Source organism: Eumetopias jubatus, unplaced genomic scaffold (assembly GCF_037043125.1).
Source record: "Eumetopias jubatus isolate StellerSeaLion01/CBP00866 unplaced genomic scaffold, mEumJub1_p1.0 scaffold_1, whole genome shotgun sequence".
Taxonomy (NCBI): domain Eukaryota; kingdom Metazoa; phylum Chordata; class Mammalia; order Carnivora; family Otariidae; genus Eumetopias; species Eumetopias jubatus.
The window spans coordinates 60,735,711-60,760,633 of NW_028274807.1; the positions used below are offsets into that span (position 1 = coordinate 60,735,711).

The window sequence follows — 24,923 nt, forward strand, 5'->3', positions numbered from 1 at the left end:
CTTAAACAACTTATCTTAGGCCACATGGCTACCGAGTGTCAGTACACCGGGGTCTCATTTCTGCTCCCTCTATATAATTACTTTTATTCTTCCCATTTTATTTAACTCAGGTGTCCTCAAGATAGAAAAGGAACAACGCATTTACAGTAAATTCTATGTTCTCCAATGTGATTGGGGACTGGAACATTCTGATTAATCAAATGTTTTAATTAACAATTACCATCTGAGTTATAATTGGATTTCCATTTGGGAAAGGTTTAGGACATCATAAAATATACACAACATTAGAAGTATAGTAATCATAGTCATAAAATGCTTCAGGATCATTATACAAATGTCAATTTTTATTGTAATGCAGAAGTGTTAGTTATTGTAATGCAGATGTCTATTTGACAGAATGCCAGATGAACTGTTTTTGTAGCATAGACATATCAATACCATAACACTTTTGAGTGTTCTATATTTTGAAGTACTTTATGTGAACCACCACGAAGCTTAATGTGATTGGAAAAAAATCTTTTGGGATCTTTCAGAGTTAAAGAATATTAGTGCTTTGAAAAGCTCAAACTCATTAAATATTCTGGATCACTGTGTATTTTATTAAACTGTTTTTACTAAACCGGAATGTTACACTATGTGGAAAATGAAATATGACATTCCCTTGAGGTAGTTCGATCCAAATCTATTATAAAGCACTATGAATAGATCGAGGTTAGCAGAATTTTCATCATAGCTGCTCAAACAACAATTTTTATGATTTTAGTTTCCAGAACTGGTAATAGAACTCATTCACAAGGACCCTGTCTTACTGAGGATTGAGAAAATCGATGATAAGGACGGTTTTAGTTAACACTTAGCATATCCTCTGTGCATTTTATGTCCGATACAACAACCCCTTTATGAGGTAGGTACTGTATCCCCATTGTAGAGACAGAGAAATCAAGGTACTGAAAGGTTATATAACTTGTTGGGAGGGGCACATGTGTGGCTCAGTTGGTTGAAAGCGTGAGACTCTTGATTTCAGCTCAGGTCATTATCTCAGGGTCATGAGATCAAGCCCTGCATCGGGCTCCGTGCTGCTGAGCATGGAGACTGCTTGGGATTCTCTCTCCCTCTCCTCTGCCCCTGCCCCATCTCAAAACAAAACAAAACAAACCAACAAACAAAAAAACAAACTTGTTTGGAAGTGGTTGTTTCCAGATTCAAACTCAGGCTGTCTAGCCCTTGAGTCTGTGTTCTTAACACAGTGAGTATAGACAACTCACTGTCTACAATTTTCTTCTTAATCTCTCTTGAATGTACAACAATCACACCTACCCTCCCACCCTGTACTGAAACAACTTTTGCTGAAGTCACAAATGACCTCTACGTTGCTAAAATCCAGTGGTCGATTCTAAGACCTCATCGTCTTTGGCCTACCTACAGCATTTGATAGTTGACAACTTTCTACTCTTTGAAATGCTTTCATTACTCCTCTTCCAGCATATTGCCTCTTTCTGATTTTTCTCACATGTTGTCTATTCGCTTCCAGTTTCCTTTGCCCTTTTTTCTTCATCCCCTGGCTTCTAAATGTTGGGGTACCCCACAGCTTAGTCTTGGACCTCCTCTTCTCCATTCACGTCTAGTCCTTTGGTGATCTCTCTCAGTTCATGGCTGTAATTATTGTTTACAATCTGATAAGTCCCAATGATCCATCTGCAGCCCAGATCTCTGTCCCCACTCCAGACAACTGCTTACTCTACATCTCAATTGGTATATCTAATAAATACCCAAAACTAAATATTTTGAAAACCAAACTCCTGCCTTTTCTCCCTAAACCTGCACCTTCTCGAGTCTTTCCCATCTCAGGAAATAGCAGGCCCATCTCTTCCTGAGGCTCAGGCCATGTATCTTGGAATTACCCCTGAATTTTTTTTTTTTTTTTTATGGCGTGAAATCTGTCAGCAAATCTTGTTGGCTCCACCTTCAAAGTACATCTAGAACCTAAGCCCATCTCAATTTCTCTGACACCCATCTGGCTTCAACAAAAGCCACAGTCTTACAATGGCCTCAAAGCCCTCCACAATTAACATCCGCCTAGGTCCCTGCTTGGATCTCATCTTCTTTACTCTCCCTTTCTTGCTCTATTCTAGCACTACTAATGCCCTTGCTACATCTCCAACAACCAAGTGCGCTCACAGCCAGGGTGTGTGCATTTCCTGTGCCCTCCGCCTGGAAGTCTCCCTCCTCCAGGGGCTCATATCATCCAGTCCCTAATTCTCCTCAGCTTCTCTTCACATGTCACCTCCTCAGAGAGACTTTCCTTGTTTGATATTGTCACCCTACCTTCATCCCAGCGTTCTCTATTCTCTATTCTCCTCTCTGTCGCGTCACCTGACATGCTATACGTTCCACTTATCTACTTATAGTATAATTTAAGCTCCAGAGGAGAGGGGATTGCTTGTTTCATTATTGTTTTGTACACTGCTCTATCCCCAGCAACTAGAACAGGTAGCGAGTGCTCGATAGGCGTGCGTGATTCAACGGGTGAGGAAGAAGATACCTACTTAGTCAAACAGCGTAGCTGAGTCATCCCGATGGTCAATGCTTAGGTGGCAGAGTGACCCCAAATCACTCTGACATTCAGTTGGTTCACTCCTTATTGCCACTAAAGAAACTTTTCCTCTGCCACCTGGACAGATGTTCCCCCATCTTCCTTTGGCCCTGCAAGTTCCTTGGTGGCTCATGTAGTTCTCACATGTGTTGCTGTTCCTCCTATTGACCAGAGATGTTGGCAGCTGGACAGTGACTATATCTGGGCTGTCAGTGGCACCAGGGGTCCCGCGTGGCCGTGTCCTATCTTACTGCTTCACAGTCATTCCCTACATGAAGCAAAGGTCCAAGCGCTGAAATCGGTTTTGTCTCCCCATACAAAGACATGTCTCTAAAAGCAGAGAATCATTTTAGCAATCAGAACCACTGGGAATTCTACCCTGACTGGGAATAGCTGACAAAAGCACACCTTAGCTTAGGAGTGAGCTGCCTTTCTCTCATGTGAAATCATCCAATCAAAGTCATGGAAGCTTTTATGTCTAATGAAGAGTCCCTGGTGGATTGAAATGTTCTATTTATCATAAATTACAGTTAAGTCAGCATTTACCTCTTAGTAACCCTTTTTCAAGTATGTTGAATTTGCCTAATGTTGATTATAGCTCGATATGATAATGATGGGGGCTTTTTTTTTTTTCACTCAGGAGCATTTCAGGAGGAAACCACTGTATGCAGATCTGCAGACTATATGTGTATATGTATATATTCAGGCATCTCTGTTGGTTTTGATTAGTCAGACTGGCAAGGATTAACTCTCACACCATCTATAAGCTTCACGCAATTGGGAAGCAGTTCTGTGACCCAGATACCTCTAATAAAACCCTCAGATCTTCTGTTAGAGTCTATTAGGTGGGCAAGGTTGCCTGAGTAAAGGCAAAACACTGGAGACAAGAAACTCGAGTCTGTATAGCTGTGACGAACTTTGGTGAGAAAGGACTGTTTTTCAGGAGCAAAGAGCCTGGAGGTTCCTAGGGGTATGTTTGTCTGTGGTGAGGTGGAATGGAGACATGTGGGTGGGGCGTGGGGCTGGGGACAAAATTAGGTGATGAGAGGGTGGAGGTAGCGCTGCCTGAAAAATCCCAATCCAGAAGGAATGGGTAGTGGAAGGAACCAGGATTATAGCACACAACTGGAAAGCATTAAAGTCTATGGATTGGAAACCTCTGATGATAAGAATCTGTTTATGAATAAAGAACAAAATATATTAGTATGATTGATGACTTTGTTCAAGATTGGTAACTCTTCATTTCTTACTCATTCCCTCCAGATTCCCACCGCCATCAGCAGCCAAACCTTGCATATAATGAGGGAAAATGCGGGCAGCAGGCAGGGAGGACACTTCGGGTATAAAGGGCTGTGATTAATCTTCATTGCTGAGGGCTTGTAAAAGTGGCAGCCAGTCTTGGGGATTGGAATTTCCTACTCCCAGGACTTCCACAGACAATTGTTGATCGTGTCTGTTTACTGTGGGAAGCTTTAGTTTACTGAGGAAGTACTTTGGCACTGGCAGGAGGTTGATGGGAATATAATCCTTCCAGCTCAGCTTTTCATCTTTAGCAACCTGTGTCCTGACACCTGCCGGGTATGGCAGATTTGTACCTTGTCACCATGTGTGTAAGGTGCACAAGAAAACCAGTAACAAGGTTAATGCCCCCGTTCACAAAGAGAGTTTTGTTTGCTCTCGCTTTCTCTGCTACTACTCTAACACTCTCTGCCATTACTCCCACTTTCCTTCCTCCACCCCCACCACCATGTTCCCACCAGATCTCCTGAGAGTCGTTACTCCTCAGCCCATCAGCCAAAGTTAGTGGGTTTCCATGGTTACCAGGCAGCTGGTGTCTAGACACCCAGAGATGCCTTGCAATTGAGCTGCAAATCTAGCTTCTATCATACACACCCCTCTCTTCCCTCCTCCTCTTTCCTCCCATTTCCTCTTTATTTACAGTAGGCATTAATGCCAACACAGGATGGAAGTTCCTTTTGACAGGCCATTAAAGAAGGAGGGAAGAGAGAGAGGGTAGAAAAGCCAAACTTTCTGTCTTGTCGTATCAGTGAAGTGCGAAAAAACTGAGGTGACAGACCCCGATCTGGCTTCTCTTTCTTCTTCACAAAGGATTTTATTTAATTAAAATATTTTAAATTAGAAAACAGTGCCACTTGTCCATTGGGAGCCATAAGCATCTTTAAGAGCCAGTAAAAGCATTTTAGGATAGGCTTCAGCTGATGGCAGTGGATTGGGGTAGAACCTTTCACCGTCTCTGGACAATCAATGTAATATCTCTTCCCCCAGTGCTCAGGGGAATCATACATGCCTAAGTATTACCAGATGGAAAACTTTGGAGTGGGATACAGGCACATGCAAGGAAGGGCTTTAACAGCGACACATCAGATCTGGAAGAGTCAAGTTTAATCTCCCCTGTTTCTTCTGAGAAAGAGAAAAGCAGCTCCTGATAACTAGGAGCTGGCCTGGCACTCACAGAGAGGCCTTTGTATTCTCCTGTTGACATAACCAATTTTATAGAATGCCAATATCAGACTTCGTGTGATGGCTCAAGACCACCGTAATCATGTCTGAACACAGACAAATTATGGGCATTGTCTAAACCATAAAATAGCCAGATTATTTCCCTAGCTGGCTAAGGGGAGTGCCAATACTCACCTCACTCCTCCTTCCTTCTAGATGATGTTTGTTGAGATGCCCAGTCATAAAATGACCCCTGTTTCATGGTAGCATCCAATTCAGACCAAAGCTCTGCTTCCTTGAATCTAACTCCAAATCCCCTAGCACAAGCCCAGATAAGTCCTTTCTAACACTGTCTTACTGCGATGCCTTATGGTTTCCCACTGTCTATGTTCTCCCTGGCAGCAACATGTCAGTAAATCCAACTTTATTCAACTACAGATGTTGTTGGTGGTCCTTGACTGGAAGGTGCGGATAATCCATAGAATTTCTTTTTATATTATAATTCATAGTCAAATTACTTCAGTCAAAAATCTTTTTCTCATTTTTTCCCACATCTTCTATTCCCCATGCTATCTTTATCCCCAAATTTATTACTACATCTCCCTGAGTTTACCAATTCTCCTTCTAAGATCTCATAAAAATCTAACTCAGAAAACAAAATTAACTCCTAATTTATCTTTCCTATCCCTAGTATTTTCTTGCCTTTGGTCTCAACATGAGACAAGATGACCCAGGCCCTTGGATGAGTTTAAAGGCCCCTCTACTCACATGAAAAAATGCTCAACATCACTCAGCTCAGGGAAGTACAAATCAAAACCATGATGAGTACCACCTCACACCTGTCAGAATGGCTAAAATTAACAGCTCAGGAAACAACAGATGTTGGTGAGAATCCAGAGAAAGGGGAACCCTCTTACACTGTTCGTGGGAATGCAAACTGGTGCAGCCATTCTGGAAAACAGTGTGGAGTTTCCTCAAAAAGTTAAAAATAGAACTATCCTATGACCCAGCAATTGCAGTACTAGGTATTTATCCAAAAGGTACAAAAATAGTGATTCGAAGGGGCATGTGTCGCCCAATGCTTATAGCAGCAATGTGCACAATAGCCAAACTATGGAAAGAGCCCAGATGTCCAGGGACAGATGAATGGATAAAGATGTGGTATATATATAAAATAGGATGTTACTCAGCCATCAAAAAGAAGGAAATCTTGCCATTTGCAATGACATGGATGGAATTAGAGGGTATTATGCTAAGTGAAATAAGTCATTCAGAGAAAGACAAATACCATATGATTTCACTCATGTGTGGAATTTAAGAAACAAAACAGATGAATTTAGGGGAAGGGAAGGAAAAACAAAATAAGATAAAAACAGAGAGGGAGACAAACCATAAGAGACTCTTAACTATAGGAAACAAACTGGGGGTTGCTGGAGGGCAAGTCAGTGGGGGGGGTGGACATTAAGGAGGGCACTTGTTGTAATGCACACTGGGTGTTATAAGCAACTGATGAATCACTAAATTCTACCCCTGAAACTAATAATACACTATATGTTAACTAAATTGAATTTAAATAAAAAATTTTTTAAAAAGCCTCTCCACTACTCTTCGGAAATTTTGTAACCCGAATCAGCAGTGATGGCAAAGAAATGGGTCAGACAGAATGCAAACATCAAACATGTCTAAGCAAAATTATAGTGAGACTATGACCAAAAAATTTTTGATTTAGTACATTCTCATTTAAAACAGGAGGAAAGACACTTCCCCTGTTTCAAACTCTATGATGACAGAGAATTTGTTGAGGCAGGAACCATCTCTTCTCCCTTTCACATAATCATTTGCTGGCTTTAAGTAACTGTTTTAGCTACCACTATCAATGGTAGGGAAGACACTTTCAAGAGGGCCACCTTGGAAACAGAAAGACACATTGAAAGATGACTGCACTGGTTCAGACTTTAATGTCTCCACTGCCCCCTTTCTAGAATAGTTAAAATTAAAGAGCACTATACACAAGCAGTAGTAATATGGCTAGTCTCTATCCCCGTTGAGTTTGGCACATTTTTCCAACAAAAGTGTCAAAACAGTTCTTATTTTTTTCTTTCCATTTCATGGTCTCAAGTAGAGAGATAAGTTGCTGAGAAAGAAGAATCAACAGATATAAATAGGTGCATATAAAGAGAAGATTTTAAGGAATGATAAGGCCAAAGTGGTTATATCTGTAGTAATAGTGATTGTGTGATGTCCAGTATAGATTGAGATATAGGATTGGAACCAGGAGTAGATCCAAGGATATAGAGAAATATTTGGCAGTAGAAACTGGAACTTAATGTATATGAGGCCAGGAGTCATTAAAATTTTGTGATAAAGAAAGTAATATGTTTTCAGTGATGTATAAGGATTAATAATATGATGGTGATGATATAAATTGGGCAGTTATTTGGTTATGAGGTCAGGGTTGAAGTCACTAGAATGTTTTCTGTTGCAGAGTCTACATAAAATGGTAGGATTCTTGAATTGCAGTCATGTTAGGGGATAGGGAATTAAAAACTAGACCCATAATGGCAAGAGAAGACCTAGGAAACAGCAGAAATAAATCTAGAACACAGTCTTCACTAAAGTTAAGAAAAAAAGGAATGTTTTAAGAAACAAAAATGCACCAACAACTAAAGAGATTATTTTATTTAAGCTATTGCAATAGAGACTCCAACTCCCAAGATCATAGTAGCTTGGTAGGTGGTAGCTTTTCCTTAGACTTATGGCGAGGAGCAGTCTAGTCAAGTTACAGGTGGGGTGATTTACAACTGGGGTTGTTGTGCAGTCAGCAGAAGTATATAGGCCATTAGCTGAACAGGATTTATTTATCTCTGTATCTAGCTTGTTTCAAAGGGACAAACAGTTCTAATCTCAGCTACTCACGAGACAAAGAAGGGGCAGTTGGAGGGTCTGTGTCTGGCTTTGTCAGCAGGTATAGGCAAAGATGGAGGAAGAACCATGTTTGGTCTTGTTTTTTTTCATGACCCGAGCCAAAGACAGACGCCCAACGACTGAGCCACCCAGGCGCCCCCATGTTTGGTCTTGTTACAGGTAAACAAGGGAGTCACCCAAAAGTCTTCTGGGAATCATGAGAAAGTGTGTACAGCATATCATGGGGAGAAGGGTGTTTTGCAATAAGCCATTTTCTGGAGCACAAAAGGGCGGGGAGACTTCCTTAACTGTCGCTGTATTCTGGAGCATGGAGCTCAATTAAAGGTCAACAACTGTCAAAAGAAGTAGTTATCAAAAAAAGATCTAGAACAACAGTAAATGACAAAAGACCTTATGACTTGGAATATATATATATATATATTTGGTGAATTTGAGGAGAGTACTGTCAGAAAAATGGTAAAGTTAAAGTCAGCTTATAGAGAAATAAAAGATGATGTGAAGAAATGATAGCATAACTGCAACTTGGCTTTTCATGCAGTTTGATCAAAGAGGAAAATAACAGGTTTGTAAACTTCTCGAACAAGGAGGCGGTTATCTTTGCATTTTTGGACTGTCTTGTACAAAAAAATATATATATTTAGGATATATTTTGTTCCATGTTATTCTAGAATAAAGAGCTCTATGAAGGCTTAAGGGAGGTAGATTTTAGCTGGATATCAGGAATAAGTTACTGTTTAAGTTGGAATGGCCTGTTGAAGCAGAGGCTGCCCATCCGCTAGGAGTGTTCTAGGGGATTCCTGTATTTAAGGTGAGGCATTGCTGGAGGGTCTCCAAAGCCCCTTTCTACTCTATAGTTTCTGTATGTACATAGTCTGATTACTTTCAAATAAATAGGGTTTTGAAAGAAGGAAGAGAGGAGAAGGTAGATTATAGACATAAGGTGTGCCTTAGAAAATGGCTTTCTTAGAGAAAAACACTGGGTGGAGAAAAGAGAGAAAGCCTTCAGCGGGATGAGCTTTCAAATGGGAGTATTATGTGATGGGCAGAACATATATGATCGTATATCTATTCCAGGAAAACCGCAGGCTCACTGTGAATCTTTATTCTTTAACTGCTTATTTTCCCAATGTCCTCAAATAGCCAAAGCTATTACATTCTTTGCCACTAAGTAAAGAACTTTTAGCTCTTTGACTAAAGAGAGAAAAATCAGTACAAATACAAATATTACTTTTTCGATAGAGTTCTGGTTGTGTTCCAGTGAGTGCTATTGATTTTTAAAGCAATTTTTCACTCAAAGGTAGTGCCATAATTTGACAGGCCCCAGGAAGCCAAAACACACAATGAGTGCAAAACAAATTGTCCCAGTAAGAGATGGGGATTGCATTTATTTACCCACATGCAAGCATATAACACAAACACCTTTTATAGGGCTTTCTTGTTACAATAATATTTTTTAAATTAATTTCAAAATTGAGTTAAACCTTCTCAGTTGTTTTTTTTTTTTAACACTCTGCTTCCATCAGGAAGTGAAGGGGGTGGTAGGTGAGGGGATGACGTGCATTTTCATTTCCTCTTCTTCAGGACATAGTAATGGTCTTTTACAGGTTCCTAGATATGACAGCATTTGTAGTAATTTTAGCAATTCTGGACTTTTATTATCTGGTAACTCTTTAGTCACTTAGTTTATGAAACCTACCGTAGTTGATAATAACTTTTCAGCCCAAGTTACTAATTTTAGAGGTCCCCATGTTTTTCCTTTCTGCATAGGATATCTGCTTCACCCCCTCACAATCTGTACACAATATATTAAAGTTTGATATAACAATGATCCTTAGTCCTGGTTCTGAAAACATCCAGAGTATCTAAAAGTACTTCTGGTGACCCTTAAAGCAAAATTATATTGAATTTACCTTTCATTTCACGAAGGAGAAAAGGAATAGAGGGAGGGAGTGGAGAAGGGAGGTGAGAGAGAAAGGGGGAAGGGGGTAAGAACAGAGTTGGGAGGGGGCGGAGAAGTAGATTTATGGAGTGCATTTAGGACCACTGGGGAGAGATGCAAGTTAAAATCAAGCAGTGGAATCCACTCATCCCCAAAGGCTGTGAGAGGTATTATGGTATTATGGCAGGATCTGAATTCTAATTAGCTGTGTGACTTTGGGCAAGTCACAGAGACTCTCCATCCTCAGTTTTTGTCAGAGGGAATGAGGGGCTGAGATCAGATAATCTCCAAGACCTCCTTCAGCTCCCACGATTCTGTAATTTTATGAACAGTTACAAGCCAGCTCTATGACAATATATATAGTTTTTTGTATTTTTGTCCTGAATTATGTGGTTTATCCACTTGCATTGATAAAATTAGCAACTGCCACATCTTTAGTTTTCTTTTGTACTATATAGATACAGCCATAAGGGAAAATTCAGCAACAGAGTTAAATAATGGTCTGGCTAATCTCAAGTACCACCCAAACACATCATAGTGAGTCACAGCAAGGCACAAGCTGAATATGACTCATAAATGTAGTGCTTTTATTTAAAAATCTAAATGTTACCTAAGCAATAGGTATTCACAAGTAGGAAAAAATTTTAGGCAGCTATAGTCATTGTTGAAGTGACTCTGACACGGTTACAATTATGTCTAATTTTGGTTTCTGTATAACTGATAGTTATATCAGTCAATAATCAAATCATTTAATCAAATATCAGATCTTGGGATTTGACAACCTAGGATCTGTTTTTGTTTTTAAAGACAAATGTTGAAAATATAATCTCTGTAATAGGCATATTAACTCAGTCTGTTAAAACATTACAAATGATTAGTTGAACTTTTATTTTTATTTTTTTAAGTTTTATTTATTTAAGTAATCTCTGCACCTAGCATGAGGCTCGAACTCACAATCCTAGATCAAGAGTTGCATGCTCTTCTGACAGAGCTAGCCAAGCGCCCCTGATGAGTTGATTTTTTAAATGAAAACCAGGATAGGGGTGGGTCAGTTGGTTGAGTGACTGCCTTTGGCTCAGGTCGTGATCCCAGAGTCCCGGGATCCAGTCCCGCATTGGGCTCCCTGCTGAGCTGGGAGCCTGCTTCTCCCTCTGACCTTCCCCACTCTCATGTGCTCTCTCTCGCTCTCTCTCATTCTCTTTCTCTCTTAAATAAATAAAATCTTAAAAAAGAAAAAGAAAAAGAAAACCAGTATAGCCCAGAAGATTGTTCATGAAATTTCTTAAGGTCTGACAAACACAAATGACCACACTTGCATAACTGATCTCTAGATGAGATCTATGGTGAGTATAATAGAAATACCTAAGGAAAAACAAACTTGAAAAGGCTGTTACAATGTCTAAGCAGCCTGTTTGAGTGAAAAGGAAAAACTGTGAGAAAGAAAAGCCGAGAAGTAGATTCAGTGAAAAATCACCAGCAAATGATAAGCCTGTTTAATTTTTCCCATCTCTTAAGTAGGGACCTAAATAATTAATATCAAATACCTGAGGGTCTGGTTTTTTTGAAAATTATTAACTTTCTTCAGAATGCAGCAGGAGAAATTATAGATAAGCCTTGGTGGGGGGAATGCTAAATTAACCATATTTTAACAAAATTCCAAAAAGTATGGTATTTCCTTGCCTAGAATTTTTAAAAGAGAACAGTCCTTCCTACTCTATCTTTACTCTGTCCTTCAAAGTGTGCTATAATTCCTTGCTTTAGAAGGTCCAGAAATGAGAGAGTGTTGTGCATGGTAGAAAGAAAAACCCATCAGAGCAGTCTCTATATAGCCCCCAAGGACTTATCCCCCAACATAGGCCCTGTCCCCAGATGACTGTAAGTCTTCTTGGGAATGAAAAGATCTTTCTCATAATGAAGTTGAAGAACCTCACTGTATCTAATAATTTTCCTTAAGGTTAAAGGACAAGAAGTCTTAGGTCTCTTTCAAGTCTTAGATTCAGTGATTATTATCAAATAAGGAAATTTTTCTTAAAATTGGATATGATGTCTTGTGCCTGGAGAATTGCCATAACCTCTGTAAGTTGCCTACTGGATGCAAGATTTACTACACATCTGGGGATGGGGGTGACTTAGTTCTTGTTCATTCAGTGTGGTAAACTTTTGCTATAAAATTTACGGAATCAAATGGAGCCAAAGCCAAAGGTAAGGTTATTTCCTTTTGAAATCAGTTATTCTTTGGGTATGAAACAGAGGAGATTGTTCTGTTCTTAAGCAGAGGCAATAGCAGAGAAGTTCCTGCCTTTTGAAACATTACTGTTTAGCAGCCTTGATTCTTGCATCATATATCATAGAATCATTCCCTTCAAGTTTGGTCAGTTGTCATCTTTGCTGTTATAATCATTTCTGGACTTTGGCCCTTGACTTCAAAACCTTTTCTCAAAGAATGATTTTTTTTCCCACTCTACAAGCAAAAAACTTTGTAAGTCACAGGCTGTTCTTCCCTTTCTTGGGCTATTTGAAAAAAAAAATTGGGCCTGTGCACTAAGATTGGATAAGCATGAATCAGTGGAGAGAGGGAGATGATAACTCATTTCTTAGGCGCATAGATAAGCAAGGTATCTTATAGTGTTACCATAAGGTGGGTAACAATACTAGCACCAATTACAGATTTTCCTTACAGAAAAGGAAAATGAGGCAATAGGAGGTTAAGTAACTCGCTCAAAGTCATGGTGTCAGAGAGAGAATTTAAATGCAAATAGTCTGACTGAAGAACCAGCTTTCTTATTCACTACTCTACGCCATCATCTAAAAATAGTTATGCTTTTAGTACATATCTATTTTTTACATTTGGGTTTTTTTTAATCTGAGTAATTTGTTATAAAATTAGAAGATAGACATAAAATTAAAGTTAACCAAAAAAAAACAAAAAACAAAAAAAGGAGGCACGGAGGATGGGATAATGCTTTCCATGGCTATGAGCCAGGATAATGTTGAGGTTCCTTTTCATAATCCAGTGTTTTGAAATTCAGACAGTCCCCTGCTATTCAAACGTTACAGGTCCACAGTTTTTCTGCTTGAGGCAATACAGGTTTTATTTACATGTCACAAAGCATTCCTGGGATTTTCCCTTTTTCCATATTTTCTTTCCCCTATAAATATTAAATGCCTATCTTGTGATAAGCATGATACTAAGAGTTGGGGTTAATGTAAATGAATTGATTCACTAAAACATGTATATATGCCTGGTACTTTTCTAGGCATTTGGGATTTATTAGTGAATAAAATAAATTAAAAAAAAAAATCTCTGCCTGAGGGTCACGACATAGGAACTGGTCTAAAGGACCCTGGATGACTTTCTTGAGAAGTTAGCCTGGATGCTAAAACCTGAAAGCAGTGTCATGCCAAGAGTGGTGTGGGTTGGTGGGAGTGGTCTTCCCTGAGGAAGGGAAGTGCTTTATTATTTACTTTGTTTATAATTGTCAGAACATGGTTTTAATAAAAGGTAGACCAACTTAAAAACAAAATCTCTGCTTTTGTGAAGTTTAAATTCTAGCCAATGTATCCTTTTCCTTTGAAAAGTTAGTTCACAGTGAAGAAGACTAAAAGGATACCACAAACTGATGTATAAGGCAAGAGATATAATTTCCATATAAATAAAGAGAAGGAACTGACTAATTACACCTAGGATAGTTTTGGAGGTGTGGAAACAACATTTGAGCTGTGTCATGAGGGGAAATTAAGGAGCAAACTCAAAGGATTCAAACCTTGAAGGCTCGCTATGCGCATTGACTAAGGTAATTGACTGGCCTGCCTCCCAACTCCAGTCCTTAATTTTTAGTTAAAGGAGTAACTTTGGTCCCAGTCTCTAAAATCTGAACCTGAGATGGGACTCTTGTGTGAATACTTGATTGGTGGAAATCTGGAAGGGAGATAAAAAGAGGACAGACCAGGGGAAGACGACCGTCAAAGATGTGGGTTCAGGAAAAGTGAAGTCTCAACCCGATCCCACAGAGAGCTCTGAAGTACAAACTGTACCACAGCCAGACTCTTTTGCCCAAAAACAAGGGCACTAGAGTCACGGGGGGCAAACGGGGCATCACCTTTCAGGCACATCAGGTTGTGGTGATTCACAATTCATACCCCCACTCAAGGGGCAAGAGGGTGCCATTGGCAGCCAACACCTGCTGCAGCTGGGAGATGGCAAAGGCATCTGAGAAGGCACCAACAGCATCTGTGACAAGGAGCATAGGACATCTGGAAGGCCTCAGTAGGGATACAGAGATGTATGGAAAACTTGAATGGCAAGCAAAGGCAGAGATAATATTGTGAATTAACTTTTTGCTACCTCTTTTTGCTTTGATAGGCCATTTATAAAACCTGAAATAGGCATTGCTTATTTTTTATTTCATTCACTAAAAAAATCTTGAAATATGAATACAGATGGTCTCCGACTTACGATGATTTGGCTTACGATTTTTGACTTTATAATGGTGTGAAAGTGATACACATTCAGTAGAAACCATACTTTGCAGTTTGATCTTTCCTCAGGCTAGCAGTATGTGGTACGATCCTCTCTTGTGATGCTGGGCGGTGGCAGCGATCTGAAGCTCCCAGTCAGCCAGGCGATCACAAGGGTTAATAACAGATACACTTACCACCATTCTGCACCCACACAGCCATTCTGTTTTTCACTTTCAGTACAGCATTCAATAAATTCCATGAGATATCCAACACTTTATTATAGAGTAGGCTTTGTGTGAGATGATGTTGCCCAACTGTAGGCTAGTGTAAATGTTCTGAGCCTGTTTTAGATAGGCAAGGCTAATTAATGATGTTCAGTAGGTTAGGTGTATTAAATGCATTTTTGACTTATGATACTTTCTTTTTTTAAGATTTATTTATTTTAGAGAGAAAGAAAGAGAGAGCACGTACATGAGTGAGAAGGAGGAGGGGCAGAGAGAGAGGGAGAGGATCCTCAAGCAGACTCCCCACTGAGCATGGAGCCCTGAGCAGGGCTTGATCCCAGGACCCCGAGATCATGACCTGAGCCAAAATCAAGAGCTGGCTGCCTAACCAACTGAGCCACCCAGGTGCCCCTGACTTAATGATACTTTCAAATTACAATGGGGTTTTGGGAACATAACCCCATTTTAAGTCAAAGATCTGTAATTTAAAATTAACAGAATGGAAGAGGCATTATTCTTCAGGATTCCTGATTTAAAGTTGTTTCTTGAAGACAAATATGACTTTTATTCTGATTAAATGGAACCTCTTTCATTTTGAAATCAGAGTTCACAAATGTATCTTCTTGGTACAATTAAAAAATCTTACAACAGACACCCTGCCTCCTTTTATTTTTCCAGTGAGAGTGTTTTAAAATTTTTGAATGCCTTTTGACCCTACCACTGGTTTTACGAGTGGCCAGATTTTTCACATTGATGTTATCTGACTGGCCTCTAAGACACTTGAGTTTGTAAAGGCCAGAGACATGAAACTAAGCCTTTCTCCCAGCTAGGATTCTCCTCACCTGGGATGCTGTGAAGTGAAAAGGGGCAAGGGAGAGTTGAACTTCTGTCAGATGGAATCTTGAAGTATTTAAAAAATACACAATTCCACAGAAAAGAGGGAAACAAATTCAATTTCTAGGCTAAACTGTTTCTGATCATCACTATTAGCAACACTCAATATCACAACATCACTTTTGCATCCCTAACATGGCCCTTCTCCAAATTTCTCAGTGTCATAGGAGCTGTCATTGTTTGTGCTGACCTCGCAGACTAACGGTCTGACAGAGAGCAGTGTCTCACTAGATCTCCAGATTCAACTGCCGCCATTGCACATGGTTTAGCTAAGGGGCAGAATGAAGGGGTGAAGCTACTTGACTATTATGCTAGAGTGAAAATCCCCCCAATTTTTGTTTCATTTTTAACCTTTAAAGTTGACTTGTTCATTGTGAGAATGGTAAGAAATACTGTTAACAGTTTAATTTTATATATTTATTCCATCTTGTCCCAGAAATGACTGAGGGCAACTATGTGAGCCACATAAATTTTAATTTTTTAAAAATCTTTCTGCACATTTCTAATGGGGGAAGAAGATAGAACGCTAATTTTGATGCTTTGGCAGACATTTTATATGGAGAATGTTTAAGAAGTTTTCAAGGCCAGTCAACCTGTATGTTCTTTGACTTTTGCTTTGATTTTTTTCAAAACAAAAATATCTGGGTCATTTTTCTTTCAGGAAAGAAGGAAGGAAGGGGTGATGGGAGAAGGAGAAGAAGGAAGGAAGGAAGCAGGACCAAAAAAACACCAACTTTTGCTCCAGATGTTAGAGATCTTAGATTCTTTCCCAACCTCTGTAACTGAATAGCTGTTAAATTAATAAATCACTTGCATACTTATTTTCTGCTCAGAGTCAGAGACTACAGGAACATTCTAGGGGAGAAGTGCTCTTAATCATTTATCTAGGAATGAAGTTTTTCTTATCCCTTTGGGAATTTTTTTTCCCCTCCTGGGATGAGAATGTTAAACTTGGTGAGTGTTTTTCACCAGAATCTCACAGCTTGGATTAAAGTCTCAACATACTGCATTCTACACTTTAAATTTTATAAAGTCCTCTCAAGTGCTTTCTTTGAACTTTTAAACAACCTGCAATAAGGTGGGGTGGTCAATATTATTCATATTTTGTATAGATTAGGAAACTGAGGCAAAGAAAGGAAAAGTAATTTCTTTGAAATCATATGACTAATTGGTGGCAAGGTCAAGGTTGGAATACAAATCAGCTTGGTCCTAGGCCTAAACTTTTGAGAGAAGTAAACATGTATATGTATGTGTCAGATATCACTGGGACCCCGCCACCATATTGCTTTGAGTTTTCTCCTTGGTTAAATTTTTGTTTGTTATTCTTTGAAATCCTCAAGTGAATAGTGTAAGCAGTAAAATTATCCTCTCTTTCAAAGGCTCAGAAAGCAAGAGGTGGGGGCAGAGGTAAAATTTGCACCTTTCTGCTGACATCAAAATGGTGTATACTGGCTCAGTGCTTTGAAAGGAATTTGAACTGTAAAACATAGTTTAAAAAAGGGTGTTCAAAATGTGGATCTCGGTGACCATCCAAAGCCATGATCCAGGCTCCAAATTGACATCTGGTCCATAGCTCAAGAGGAAGACCATGTGAGTGACAAAGGGCTGTATGTGAGTTAGCTACAGAATGCTTTTTTAATTACTTTCCTTTGAGCCTTCGAGGTGATAATGTTTAATATTCAAGAAAAGTGAAAATAGAAAGGGAAAGCAAACACCACAGCCCCGTGTGATTGGTAGAGTAATTTTGGGCATGGCCCCAGGATGATAGCAGCTTCTATTTAATCAATGTTGACAAGGCTGGGGAGAGCTGGGCAGGTCCCAAGAGATAATGTTTTACTCGGAAATCCACTCAACCTAATTTCAGTAATGTAGGGCTGTGGAGGGGCCTGGAGCGGAGCCAGTAAACAGGGCCATTAGAGCTGAGGGTAGGCGATGGCAGCTGGGAACACCGCCATCCCTCCAGCAGCACTGCAGCCTGCAGCCGGGCCGCCCGACTGAGCACGCGAGCAGTCACTGCTTCATATGCTCCTGCTATTTGCTCACCGACAGAACCCACAGACGTGCTAGTCTCACCCTTTCAAGGAAATGAATGGGATGCGTAAAGTCAAGAGCTGCTTCCAGACTTGATTTCGATAAAGATCAGAAAGCCAGTTTGGCATGCATCTTTCAAGGACCACTGTGACATCATCTACCTGAGTCCCCTTACTCTTTTAAGGCCACCCCCACAGTGTTTCAAGTGCATGCAGAAATGACTTCCATCTTTCTTGCTGTTTTAATGTGGTCTCGATCTTTCCTAGGAATGGTGGTTGTGGGTCCAGAATGTGAAAAGTACCAGGGTTTTCTATACTTTGAAACTTATATGGCTTATTAAAGATACTCAAATTTGCAAATCCAGGAGAAATTATGCCCCTTTGGGCTGAGTTCTTCTTGTCCAGCTGTGACTTTTTCCTTTAGCACTCCTTCTCCAACAAACTATACACATGACAGTAATTACTGTCATATAAATATGCTAGTAATTACTAGCATATAAATTCCAGGAAGGTAGAGATTCTTACTTGGTCTTTTCATTGCTATAGCACCACTGCTGTATTTGCAATGCGTAGAATGGTGTGTGGCACATAGTGAGGCTCAGGACCTTTCACCGAATAAATATAGGAATGAATGAACACATTTTTTCTTCCCTTTTTTAGTGTCTTCAACTTTAGAACATTAAGAATACATGACTTTACTATCTATGATGTTAATTTTCTTCTTAACACAGACATGGTAAAAAACATGGAGACCCCTAATGAACATGGTCATTTCTAAGAGGTCTTTGGGTCTGTCTGAAAGAAATAATGGTTTTGTCAAGGCTAAAATGCCAGTGCCAGAGAAGGTTACAGTTCTTTGCCAGATGTGGACGTCATCTGTTCAAATTGACTACATGCAATTTTTGAGAATTTAAATATTTAATATATTTAATATCAGTAATTATTAAAAAATGCCCAATTTCATTTTTTTTAAACAACTTTTTACCCCTTTAAACCAGACGCTAAAATGCATCATCAGTTTTTGGTTTGGGTTTTTTTTTTGTTGTTTCTTTTGGGGGATACATTCTGCCTTATAATAAAACTGAATTTATGGGGTTGATTTTCCTTGGTGAAGACTGATTTGTGGAGAGAAGCCATTGCTAGGTAGCGAATACTAATGTCTGTTAATGAGAATAAGTTCACTGGTCACCTGAAATATCTGTGATTCCTGTGAATAACCTGTGATTCCTTTAATCTTGCTTTTCCTATAGTATCTTAACCATAATATTAGGTTTCCATGTTTAATATGAGCAAAAATGCTTTTGAGAGCTAACCCAAAAAAAGAGAAAGCATTTTCTACCCCTTAACTTGCTGGATTTCAACAATCACATGAGCAACTCCAGGCTTTCCTTGTTTGCTAGCTCTGGGCCCATTTACTTCCACTTGCTTGTTCTGTATCACCGGGTACTAAAAATCCCATTCAATCTTTAGCTTCCACAGCCTCTTCTTTTTTTTTTTTTTTTAATTTTTATTGTTATGTTAATCACCATATATTACATCATTTGTTTTGGTGTAGTGTTCCATGATTCATTGTTTGTTCATAACACCCAGTGCTCCATGCAGAACGTGCCCTCTTTAATACCCATCACCAGGCTAACCCATCCCCCTACCCTCCTCCCCTCTAGAAACCTCAGTTTGTTTTTCAGAGTCCATTATCTCTCCTGGTTCGTCTCCCCCTCTGACTTATTCCCCTTCATTCTTCCTTTCCTGCTATCTTCTTCTTTTTCTTTTTTCTTAAAATATGTTGCGTTATTTGTTTCAGAAGTACAGATCTGTGATTCAACAGTCTTACACAATTCACAGCGCTCACCGTAGCACATACTCTTCCCAATGTCTATCACCCAGCCACCCCATCCCTCCCACCCCTGACCACTCCAGCAGCCCTCAGTTTCCACAGCCTCTTCTTAAGCAGTAACTGTCTCAGAGGGAGGTTGATCCTCTAGATGGGGAAGGTGATTATTTACCCTGATTGATTCATGATAATTGGAGTGACCAGCTGGCCTCAGCCATTCATCTATCTCTGACACTCACCATGGTGATCAAAGTTTTCGTACAAAATACTAAAGATTACATATTAACTCATCTCTAGCATTTACAATTATCTAATTAGTGCCAGAGAGTGCCAAGACCAGATTTCATATTGTTCAAGACTAATCAAGATTCTTCCCTCCATTCTGAGCTGCTTTTATTAAGGCCAGGTTTTGGACTTTGTAGGCTGCAGGAGTAGGTACCCATGGACCCCCTCCTCTAGTTCCCACTCTAGAGGATGAGCCCACCCATCCTTCCGGGGCAAAGATAAGGGCAGGGGGCAGGCAATCTAAAATAGAAGCTGCCTAGATGTCTCTGTCCTAGTTTGAAATTTACTGCTGCCATTGACAAACAGTCTAGCCTTAGGTAAGTTACTTCATCTCACTATACCTCAGCTTCCCAGCTGTAAAATGGGACGATTAAAGAGCTGCAAGGATTCAATGACATGACACAAGTACACGTAGAACTGCTTTGAGTGAGCATATAGTAAAGTGCTCAACTATGTTAGCTACAGCTAAATACTTTATACAACAGGTCAGGAAAGTCATAATTTGTGGTTCTTTCCAGGCAGTGAGGCTGCTGAATAGAAGAGGTAAAAAACTGTAGCTATACAAGTATATGGTCAACATGATTTATTAACTACAATGACTTGTCTAGAGTTGGTATCGGAAGGAGAAGGAACAAGTTCGCAATATCCAGAAGTTCTCTCTGGCATTCAGGCTCAAATGGATGCATTTATACATAGCTCTTGGATTCTGCTTCCAATAACTTCACCTTTGTCTGAGGTTAAAACCTTGCCCAAACTCATACACAGTCTCCCATCAAAGTGGATCTAGCTAGAGCAGGTATATGCTCCACAGCTGATTACTGTTCCCTTCATTTGCATGTAGGTTTATTTTAGCTTGTTTCTGTTTTTGTGTAGGTCCTAAAAAATATTATTATGAGTTCTTAGCTTGCTTTACTTTTGTGGTTGTAGAAGATTCTTACTTTAGATTGTTTCCTTCCTCCATATTTTTTCTCCCCATAATTTCCTGGAGGCCTATATAAATTCACTGAATCCACTGACTTGACACATTTTATTTCTACCAGCTAGTCATCCCTTCTTTTAATACAAAGATGACACCTTTTTTCATTATTCAGTAATATCAAGTAAATAAAATTTAAAAAAACTCCTCTCATCTCATATAAAATATAATGTATATATAATTGTATGTGTTCATTAAATTGAGCTCCAGCTAACTGACTGACATGTTCCCTTTTGTAGTCAACTAATTGAACTTCATCAGTTTTAATTTTATGGTTTTTATTTTAAAATTTTGGAGCCAATGATTCGTTCTTAATCTCAGAAATTTTGTAGATCACTGAAGGCCTGTGGACCCTAGCTACTCATTTCTAAGGCTGAATTGATAAAACTGATTTGATCTTGCCCTCCTCTGGTCAAGTTTGGCCACCTGATATAATGGGGAAACCAGGATTAGTAGAACTTCTAGGTTTTAGTCCTGGCTAGGTCATGAGAAAACCATATGATTCAGCGAAATACCTGGACTTCTGATTCCTCATCTACAAAGTGAGGATGTCCATTCATTCTTTTATTCAACAAATGTTTACTGAGGGCCCTCTCTGCTCTAGGTTCTGTGCTAGACACGGGAGAGTTCAAAGTCGAGCAAAATGATATTGTCGTTACCCTTGAAGAGTTATGTCTAGTGACTAGATGTTCTTTGAGGCCCCTCTCCCTGCCAACATTCTATGATTATGGATTTCATTGTCTGTTAAAGGCATATTGTTGAAAGGTTTAAGTGAGAGCAAGAATATTTGCTGTTTTTTTCACCTCTTCTTCTCAATATCTAGAAGAATGTCTGACACATTGCAGGTATTCAATAACAACTTACTGAACAAGTAAATGAATAAATAATTATATTTCAAATACTTTGAAGCTTTTAAAGGAAATTAGATATTGAAGCTCTTTTAATATAGGGAGTGGACAGCAGCACTTCCTGTCACAATAAACAGATGTGTACAAGTTTCGCCCTTTCTCCTAGGGCCAGACGAAGGGTGACAAGATAAAGTATGGGAATTTGGGAGGATTTAACCTGCCTCTACTCCAACAGAGGACAGAAAGTATGGCTGCTTCTCAGGATTTCTTGAATCTTTGTTCTTTTGTTTTCCCTTTTGGAGTGTTGTCCCCTTATTCTGCAAACAGTTCTTCTCACCTTCCCTATCCTGCTTCTACCTTTTCTCTCAAGTTCCCTAATCTCCCTCAAAACTACCTCATAGCTCCCAAGTTTTTATTTAAGAAAGAAAAGCTTAAAGTCTTGTCTTGTTCCTACAACTGAACCTTCTCTATGCTTCTGGCCACTTTAAATCAAGGTTCTCTTTCTTTTGCGGTTTGAAGAGGGCACTAGATATATTGTTCTCTGGGTGGTAAGGATAGTAAAGCACCTTGGGCATACTTGTGGTATCCAAAGCTTTGAGCGGGGCTGGGAACAAAGTAAACTCTCTAAAAGAATTCCAAATTGCTATAAATGAACCTCACCGAAATAAATCTGAGAACTTTCTTCTGGCAGAAAATCAGCTGATTCTTTAGTACACCAAAGTTCTATAATCCATGAGAACAATGCTGGTACATAGAGCATTACAGTGATCAGAACTGAGTTAGTCTTTTCATACTTTTCATTTATTCCTGGAAAATATGATTGATATGCCGATAATGGTCAACTTAGAAGGTTATAGCCTTAAAATATCTTTATGAGTAATGGTAGGTAGCCTTACTGTAATAAGTACATTTTGGAAATAACTTATGGTCAATGACAGATTCCCCAAATAAATCAGACTTAAAAACTTTGGCCAAAAATGAGTCATGGTAGGGGTGCCTGGGTGACTCAGTTGGTTAAGCACCCAACTCTTGATTTTGGCTCCGATCATGATCTCAGGATCCTGGGATCAAGCCCCACATTGGGCTCCCCACTCAGTGGGGAGTCTGCTTGTCTCCCTCTCCCCTTGCCCCTCCCCCCACTTGTATTCTCTCTCTCTCAAATAAATAAATAAATCTTTAAAAAAACGAGTCATTGTAACATGAAAATCATCCATCATAGCTGCTACCTTATTTACCAGACCAGCCTCATTTCATTCTAAAAATCAAATCTATTTTCAAGGAGATAAGCATTTTCTGCTAAAGATTTAAAAGAATATTATCAGACGCTTGTTCCAAAGAAAGAATTCCAAAAATGTATTTCCAGTAGTGGTCTTATTTGGATGTGGACGTTGAGCTTTATCTGAATATAAATATATAGCTGAATGATTTGAAAGAGACATACATTTGTATGAATTCTTCTAATGGTCTCCTATAAGGCCCTGATTTCTCTAGTCTCAACATTTCTCAATTCTTAGAAAGGCTGCTTGTGAAGTTGATCCTTGGCTGGCATCTAGCAACTTGGATTTTGAGAGGGTTCTTACCATTCCCTAACTAAAAGTCTTTACTATGCCTAAACTCTTTTGCAAACAATGTGGTTTATGCTGGACATCTGTTTTCCTTCTGGGAGTCTGGATTTGGTACATGCGAGGTAGAGGTTGCCCACATGATCAGCCTCTGGTAAAGAACTCAGTATTTGTAAGCTCAGGTGATCTTCCCTAGTGGATGACATCTCATACATGTCACAGTTCATTGCTGAAGGAATTAAGCACATCCTGTATAACTCCATAGAGAATGGACTCTTGGAAGATTGTGTGTAATTTCCTCCAAACTTTATCCCATGCAACTTTTCCCTTTGCTGATTTTGTTTTATATCCTTTCACTGTGGTAAATCATACCCATGAATAGGACTGTATACTGAGTCTTGTGAGTCCTAACAAATTACTGAGCCTGGGGGTAATCTGAGGGACACCCAACACAAGGAGTTTAGGTTACCAACACAGGTGATTGTAGGGCAAAGGAGTTCTCTTTTAACTAGCTGGCATATTAGTAAACTGACTGTAACATGAAATCAGTTGACTGAGTCTATCAGGAAATCAGGCAGAAGAGTTAGAAAATTTGCCTACTTCCTGAGGAAAAATTAGCCTTTAAAAAGATGCAGTCTTCCTTGCTAAGCAAAGCACATTGCCTTATGGATAAGTATATTCAGTTGGAATATTCCTTGACTGCAAGAAACTAAGAACTACTATGGTTTAGTTTAGAGGTTAGCTATTTGTCTCATAATAGTAAAAAAAAAAAAAAAAAGTGTTAGGAAAAGATGTGTAGGAGTGAGAGGTCACTCAATGATAGTTTTTTTTCTCCATCTTTCTGCCCCACCATCCTTAGTGTATAGTTTTTGTCTTCATGGTCAGGAGATAGCTGCTACACTACCAGGTACTGATCAATGTCTCAGTCATCAGGAATAGCAGAAAGTAAAGGGCAACGTCCTCCTCTGGGATCCTCCCCAGGGAATTCTTTCTTTATCTAATTGGCCATCACTGTGTTATATGGACACCCCTAGCTTCAAGGGGATCTGGAAATTCAAGTATTTTACTTTCCAGCCTAGCACCACAAATAAGGGGTGAGAGAGTTGGAATGGCTGTTCAATGATGCCCAAAAACTATCTGTCACAATTAGCCTGACCTTGATGGAAAAGAGATACAAGATTGTTGTTGTTTCCTTATTTGAAGAGCCTATGTATGGATATCTTAATTGCAAGACTGAGAGATTAAAGACCATGGTAATTTCTGTTTAGTGGCTCCTTCCCCCAATGCATAGCTTTGTTCCTGAGCTCGTGCATACCTGTCACTGAATAGCCTCCTGGAGGTAACATCTTCTGAACTTGGTAATTATATTACTGGGATAGCAAAATCTCTTTTTATCTTAAATCTCTTAAGAAATGGTATGAAAAGGAGAAATGCATTGCATTATCATATGAACAAATGAGACAAAATACTAACCCCCTCTCCCCTCTCCCCACCTTGTTTTCTTCCTCAGAAGCTGTAGATGAAACCAAACCTAAGGAAAGTGCCCGGCAGGATGAGGGTAAAGGAGAAGAACGTGAGGCGGACCAAGAACATGCCTGAACTTTAAGAAATGGCTTTCCACGTCCCCACCCTCCCCTCTCCTGAACCCTGTCTCTCCCCACCCTCTTCTCAACTCCACTCTGAAGTTTCCCTTCCTGTCCTGCTCACGTCCGTGAGTCTGTCCTCTCCTACCCACTAGCCCTCTTTCTCTCTGTGTGGCAAACATTTAAAAAAAAAAAAAAAAAAGCAGGAAAGATCCCAAGTCAAACAGTGTGGCTTAAACATTTTTTGTTTCTTGGTGTTGTTATGGCGAGTTTTTGGTAATGATGATCCAATCATTTTGGGAAATTCTTGCA

At 39.5% G+C, this 24,923-nt stretch overlaps 1 protein-coding gene across 1 annotated transcript in view; it reads left to right on the forward strand.

Moving 5' to 3' along the window:
- GAP43 (growth associated protein 43) overlaps positions 1–24,647 on the forward strand; it is a 45,505-nt gene extending 20,858 nt beyond the window's left edge. The window contains exon 3 of the mRNA XM_088022915.1: positions 24,539–24,647. Coding sequence (XP_087879041.1) covers positions 24,539–24,627 — 89 coding nt within the window. The 3' untranslated portion in view covers positions 24,628–24,647. The remainder of the gene's footprint in view (positions 1–24,538) is intronic.
- The last annotated feature ends 276 nt before the right edge of the window (positions 24,648–24,923 follow it).